The sequence below is a fragment of the Diaphorina citri genome, unplaced genomic scaffold (assembly GCF_000475195.1).
Source record: "Diaphorina citri unplaced genomic scaffold, Diaci psyllid genome assembly version 1.1 scaffold15747, whole genome shotgun sequence".
In the NCBI taxonomy this organism is placed as follows: domain Eukaryota; kingdom Metazoa; phylum Arthropoda; class Insecta; order Hemiptera; family Psyllidae; genus Diaphorina; species Diaphorina citri.
Genome location: NW_007393110.1, coordinates 7,626 through 14,722, shown reverse-complemented (window position 1 = coordinate 14,722; position 7,097 = coordinate 7,626). Strand labels below are relative to the sequence as shown.

The 7,097-nt window shown below is 33.8% G+C and overlaps 1 protein-coding gene and 1 long non-coding RNA gene across 2 annotated transcripts; one reads left to right on the top strand and one right to left on the bottom strand.

Annotated features, from left to right (window-relative positions):
- Positions 1-3,037: 3,037 nt before the first annotated feature.
- LOC108254176 (uncharacterized protein K02A2.6-like) lies at positions 3,038-5,454 on the top strand. The gene is made up of 4 exons (XM_017449170.1): positions 3,038-4,131; positions 4,300-4,513; positions 4,649-4,835; positions 5,384-5,454. The coding sequence occupies exons 1-4, from the start codon at positions 3,038-3,040 to the stop codon at positions 5,452-5,454; spliced, it is 1,566 nt and encodes a 521-aa protein (XP_017304659.1).
- Positions 5,455-5,465: 11 nt separating this feature from the next.
- On the bottom strand, positions 5,466-5,872 carry LOC113473119. The gene is made up of 2 exons (XR_003395182.1): positions 5,817-5,872; positions 5,466-5,747 (listed from the first exon to the last, which is right to left on the bottom strand). It is a non-coding gene; the product is annotated as an uncharacterized LOC113473119 (long non-coding RNA).
- Between the last annotated feature and the right edge of the window lie 1,225 nt (positions 5,873-7,097).

Here is a 7,097-nt window from a genome sequence, read left to right as displayed (position 1 = left end):
GATTAACTGGAGCTCCACCAGGTTTATGGTCGGTACAAAAACCAGAGCGAGAAGATATAAACAGTTAATCCAGTAAATGAAGACGTAACTTCCGATCAGAACTTGTTACGTGAAAAACAAAAAGACGCGAAAAGTAAATTAAAGTATGCCGTTAATTCATTAACCACCTTTCTAGAAAACCTTCAGCAAATGAAGCGGAAGAAACAATTGAAGTGTTAAGGTTTGAATCCTTCACCCGTGACCTGCGTAAGTAAAAATGAAAAAAGTCAAAAGAGTATCCTTCAAATCTTTTAGAGACTAAGAAGAGTATCCTTCAAATCCCTAAGAAGAGTATCTTCAAAACCTAAGAAGAGTATCCTTCAAACCAAAGAGATCCTCAACAGTCTAATGGACTAAGAAATTAGGTAATCATCAATCAATCACGGTCCACGAAACCCTATCGCCAGGAGTCGTTACACCACACTCTACCTCGAGTCGTACACCCACACTCTACCCTCAGGAGGGGTAAAAATACAAAGTCCAAAAAGAGCAGCGGTGCAGTATAATGCAAGTGCAGTACAATATACACAGTCCCTAATTATTCTTCTCCTCCATTAATTATGTAGATTGTAAATTTTGAAATAAATTGGCTTAAATAAACTAGTGACATTATTATTAAAATTCTATGCTCAAAATTCTGATCTGTTAAAGGTTCATTAGATAGGAGCTTCGAAGGCTAAAGGGTTACTTAGGATGTACACGAACTGGTTCCTACAGACTCCCAAAGGGTGTGTAGCACAACGGTCTATACATAGCTTACAAAGAAGTCACTGCCTTCTAACAGCTTCTTAACCAGCGCAAGTCGTGGACTACGACACGGCTTTTTCACTTAGTATCAAACACCTCTTTTCACACTATAAGACCCTTTTTTCCGATGCTTCGCGGTTACTTTGGCTCCTTCTCTGTTTTTCAACGTTGTCTTCCCAAAGCAGCTCATATCTTGTTATACCCTCCCCTGCTTTGAGGTAATCGCTTTTAGATTTCCATAGACTCTCTTTCCCGGTACAAGGTATATGACAATCTACAACCAGTAGTCTTTAGATGAGTTAGAGGTTCAACCCTAAGTGAGATTTTCCTTTCTGTAACTACGTACAGTAGCTGACTTTGTTGCCTACCATTATTCTTATTTGGTGGCGAGGTTATTATACGTTTAAAATGAGTAGCCACGACACAAGCGCCTACATTCAGACAACAAGATGTACATCTTTACCCTTGATGTTCCAGGTTTACCAATAATAGAGTAGTATTCCATTTCTTAAACTGTTCTTTTCTTAACAGCTAAAGTAAAAAGGTTACATGAACATTATTGAACTTCATTCAATTGTACTACTTGAGATATATTTTTTAGCGTCAGACCGACGGTTCCTCCTCCATTAGATACAATACAAGTTGAGTTGTTCTTTAGTCCATGATAAGTGCGTTACATCATACTCTAAACTTCTCAAAACAAGTCTGTTCTGTCTGAACAGCGATCAAACAGCCTCGACATGCCATAATAACCTTCGCTGCTTAGCTAAATGAATCTTCGAGATTCAGCTCTTTTATAAAAAGTATATTGAAGGGGGAGGGGAAAAGGGAGTTATTACAAAAAAAGAAATAAAGAGAAGATAATAACTAAAAGCGAAAAGTAAGAAAGACAAAAAAAGTACTAATAGAAACAAATGAGTGTTACTCCTACAACGTATGACCTAACCTTGTAACGAACACCTAAGATGCAACAACTCATTTGACGAAATGATTCTAAGCGTATTAATAGAAATAATACATAATGCGTTATATTTGTGTAGAAAAAACACATATGGTCCAAAGTTTACTAACATATAGACTCGATCTTTGGTATGCTTCATTAGATTTACTCATTTAAAGCCACTTTAATTAATGAAAAGAACTATATCTATCATTATGCATGATTATAACTACAACTAACCAAGAGTGTCTCCACTTTTAATCTAAACAACAATTAGTAGAAATAGAGAGCAATAATAAGATTAACAAGCATATACTACAACAAAATAAGCTTATACTAACATAATACTAGACTTCCTATCAAGTAGGTTAACTTTCGACACCCATACAAACGAGAACAGGGAGGCATGGTTTCTTTGAGGAACTTATCAAAGAACTTTATCTAGCACTTTTAAACAATAAAAATTGTATAATTGGGGAGCACCTACATAATTTTAGAAAAGCTACATTGTATATTTGACATTTGTTCTGAGATATTAAACGAATCGGGAGTAAATACCATATAGACGCGAGTTCCTCTATAGTTGTGTAAAGTCTATATACTTAGTTCTTCTGTTCAACTCTGCTGATATAGAAGGTCACTGTTCTGTCTTTTCTTCTCTTATCATTGACATTAAGCTCTTCTATTACTCTTCTGTACAAAACAGATCTTAACAAGGTGTAGCGACGACTACTTTATGGGAGAGATTATAGAAATAAGATTTCTGTTGATACTTATTACAATGTTGTTGATATTTATCCTTTGAGTTTTTGAATGGAATTTGTAAGCCTGTAATTCAGTAGTTAAAAACATATTATAACATTATAGTCTATTAATTTTTTACATAGAGGAAGAGGGCAAACAAAGAAGTATCGATTGATGGTATCAGTTTGTTGTTAAGAGTATTCAGTTTTGAGATATAAATCAGTATATTAGTAATCTATTATTATCCATTCATTGAAAAATAGTGCTAATAATAATAACTGGTACCAAAAATTTGATTTTAAAAATTGTAGTATAAACTTCAAACTAGATACAGGTGCAGACATTTCAGTTATAAATTTGTCCAATTTAGATAATATTAGTGAAAAATTGAAACATAATTTAAAAAATACTAACCTGGTAGTACAAGCATTTGGTGGGGAACAAATCAAAATCTTGGGTTATACCACATTGAAATTGACTAATAAAGATAAATCTGAAAAAATACGGTTCTATGTAATTCCAGATAGTAAAAATGTAATACCTATTCTGGGGGCCAAAGCTTGTGAAATGCTAGGGTTGATTCAAAGATTGCATTTAATTGATAAAATTCCATCACAAAAAGAAATTATTGAGTCTAATAAAGATTTGTTCCAAGGTCTAGGAAAGTTTGAAGGTGTGAAATATGAGATTAAATTAAAACCTGGTAATATTCCAATTGTTAGACCACCTAGGAGAGTACCAATTAGTATCAAAGACAAATTAAAACAAACTTTAGATAGTATGGTTAAAGATCAAATCATAGAAAAAATAAATTACCCTAAGAACTGGTGTAGCAATATGGTAGTATTGGAAAAACCAAATAAAGAACTCAGAATCTGTATAGACCCTGTAGATTTGAATCAGCATCTAGTAAGAGAATTTCACCTAATACCTACAATTGAAGAAATTAAATCAAGGTTGTCTGGTAAAAAAGTTTTTTCCCTAGTAGACCTAAAACAAGGTTTCTATCAAATACCATTACATCCAAAATCAACAGATTTATGTACCTTCTCAACACCTTTCGGTTACTATAAGTACCTTAGACTCCCATTTGGAATCAGTACGGCACCAGAGGTTTTCTTTAAAATCACTCAAAAAAGTTTTGAAGATATTGAAAATGTCTTGGTATATTTTGATGATATACTTATAGCAACTGAAGATGAAACTAGTCATGTTAAAACTTTAAATCAAGTATTACAAAGAGCCAGGGAGCTCAATATTAGGCTCAATGAAGAAAAATTCAAATATTTAAAAACTGAAATTAAGTACCTTGGTTTTGAGTTTAGTGCTGATGGCTGTAAGATAGATCAAGAGAGAATAGAGGCAATACAGGTTCTGACTCCCCCTACTAATGTCAAACAGTTGCAGTCAGTGCTGGGAATGTTCAATTTCCTCCGAGAGTTTATTCCCACAATGGCAGAAATTACTGCACCATTGCGAATACTATTGAGAAAAAATATTGATTGGCACTGGACTTCTGTTCAGCAGGAAGCTTTTGAAAAGCTTAAAAGTATAGTGAGCACCACACCTGTGTTAAAACACTTTGACTCAAGACAAGATGTCACAATTCAATGTGACGCCAGCCAAAATGGCCTTGGTGCTTGTCTGCTACAGAATAAACAGCCAGTAGCATATATCTCTCGCAGCCTGACTGAAACTGAAAAAGCATATCCCCAAATAGAAAAAAAATGTTTAGCAATACTTTATTCTGTTAGAAAGTTTCATAACTACATATGGGGCAAAAAAGTAAGAGTTGAAACTGATCACCTTCCTTTGATCTCTATTTTCAGGAAAAACATCAATACATTGATCTCAAATAGATTGGTCAAAATGAGATTGGCATTACTACAATATGACTTGGAGGTCACATACTTACCTGGTCGTCAAATGTTGGTTGCAGACTTGTTGTCAAGAAACTACATTCAGAGAGCATATGACAATGAAATACAAATCAAAGGTTATGTACACAATCTAAATGCTGTGGAACTTTCACTAAGTAATGAGGTAATCATTAGAGAGAGTAGGTCTGATGAAAATATATCAAAAGTAATTCAATATTGTATACAGGGTTGGCCTAAAAGCAAAAGTAGCCTTCCTAAAAATGAAATTCTAAGACACTTTTATAAACTTCAAAATCAGTTAATGGTTAGTGAGGATGGCCTATTGTACTACAACAATAGAGTAGTAATCCCTGAGGCGTTGAAATCATCAGCCCTCAAATCACTGCATAGTGGTCACATGGGCGTCCAGAAAACCATTCTTAGAGCACAAGAAACAATGTACTGGATCAACATCCAGAATGATATTGAATCTTACATCAAAAGATGCCTCACATGTCAAACATACAGAGGACAAAAAATGAAAGAACCACTCAAGCCCATTGAAATAGCAAACTTTCCCTTTGAGAGAATTAGTCTTGATATAATGACTCATAATTCAAAAGATTATTTAGTCATAGTTGACAGCTATAGTAAATGGATTGAGCTCTATCCACTCAATTCAAAAAAGTGCTCTGAAATAATTAGAAAACTAAAATGTTTATTTTCAACCTTTGGCATTCCTTGCATAAATTCAATCAGATAATAGTCCATTTAATTCTCATGAGATCAAACAATTCTGTAAAGAGTACAATATCAAGTGGTGGTATAGTTCACCAAAATATCCTAACAGTAATAGTAGTGAACGGGCTGTTCAAATTTGTAAAAACATTCTTAAAAAATCAGATTTCTCTCAAATGATTACATAGATTTATTAACAGAATATAGAGCTACTAAGATTCCAGCATTAGGATTATCACCTTCTGAAATCATGATGGGTAGATTAATTAGAACTAAAAATCTTAATAAATAAATGAGAAACTAAAACCAATTTCAGACCTGGGTAAAGTTCATAATAATTTGAAATCAAATATGAAACAATCACAAGTAACAAAAACAGTATTATGATAGAAAAGACAAAATTGAAACTCCCTTTCATGTTAGTGAAAATGTCCTGGTTAGAGAGGGGGATAGATGGATCAGAGGAAAAATAGTCCAAACAACTGAATATCCTCGGTCTTATTGGGTTAGGATGGAGGATGGTTCAGTGGTAAGAAGAAATACGTTCCATTTAAAACATACACCCATCATGTTTCCAGACAGTGACATACCGGATAACTTTGACGACTTCCTTGAAATCAATAGTCTGAAAAATTCCATCAGATGTGATGCCACTCTCATTGACCAGAATAATTTAGTACCTACTAATAGTAATAGTCCTGTTTTACCTAGCAACTATTACCCCTGTATTGACCAGAATAATTTAGTACCTACTAATAATAGTAATAGTCCTGTTTTACCTAGCAATAGTATTACCCCTGTAAACGTACTCCTTGTAATTATGTAAAGCCTAGTATTGGAAATGATTTGTTGTCAATGCCTAACACTAGTAATAATGTAATTAATCCCAGATAGTCCTTGTTCAGATGACAGTTATTGTAGTCTTACAAATGAAACATTATCTTCTCCTCAAATAGAAAGGTTTTCCCCCAGCATGATTATGAACTCGGTCATGATTATTTGCAAAGAACTAAACTAGGGCGTGTTATTAAAAAACCAATAAGGTACCGTCCCTATAATTAGAAGTAAACAAAACATTGACATTGTATATTATATTTCTCAAAATTATTTAATTGTATTTCTGACATTGTAAAGTTTACTAGACTTAAGATTGAAATTAGTAATTGAGCAATAAGTATTTCTCCTGGCCCTTTTAAAAGGGGGAGACGTCATATCTGGCAACACTGTTGGAAACCTCATAGCATCTGGCAACACTGTTGGATTATTGGAAATGGAATCTGAGGTTAGATTGCTGGAAAATGTCTCGTGTAACTCGTGTCTTAAAATTAATTATTGGATTAAATAAATGTTAAAAAAAGTGTTTAAATGTTAAATGTATATAATTTGTACCTCCTCTTCTTATTTTCCCTGACATATAACATACGTAACATATGAACGTGAAGTAACATCATAGTCATAACATGAATTTAATGGTCAGATTGTCTTTTTATTTAAATTTTTCAGTATTGTTTTGGCCAGGTTTGTCTAATTTTCCTTACTTTGCAGATAACGTACTGCACGCGTCATACAACGATCGGGAGCTCACTCAGTTATTCCATGCGGTCAAGCAACGGGACTTTCATCATCAAGTCAATTGGACTATGTTTTTCTGTTTTTAAATCCTATAAAATATCGTCCGATACGAATTTAGATCGTAGCAGGAATAATGGGAACTTCACTTTTTTTAGTCAACTGGGCCTCAATAAATCAGTTCGATTGCCATAGGAAAAAAAAAAAAGACAAAATAAAGAACCATTTTTTCCTGTTTAGGTCTACATTTTCTTAGATTAGTTCTACCTCAAGAAATCACTATAGGAAAAAAATTTTCAAGTGCCAAGAATCAGAAATTAAAAAAGAGAAGTGAAAATGTTTTCAAGAGGGGAGGACATCCGGTTTTTGTTAGAAACGTTACAGGTTGGAACGAACGTACCCCTACGCAACTCCGAAAAACTCGAATTTCAAACTTTAACGAGGGTTCTCCAAGCATCGCC

Excerpts from the sequence above, each read along its gene's own strand:
- LOC108254176 (XM_017449170.1), top strand. The coding sequence starts at position 3,038 with ATGCTAGGGTTGATTCAAAGATTGCATTTAATTGATAAAATTCCATCA. Across the intron at positions 4,514-4,648 it reads AACTTTCACTAAGTAATGAG|TTAATGGTTAGTGAGGATGG; the intron begins GTAATCATTAGA and ends CTTCAAAATCAG. Across the intron at positions 4,836-5,383 it reads TGAATCTTACATCAAAAGAT|ACCTGGGTAAAGTTCATAAT; the intron begins GCCTCACATGTC and ends AACCAATTTCAG.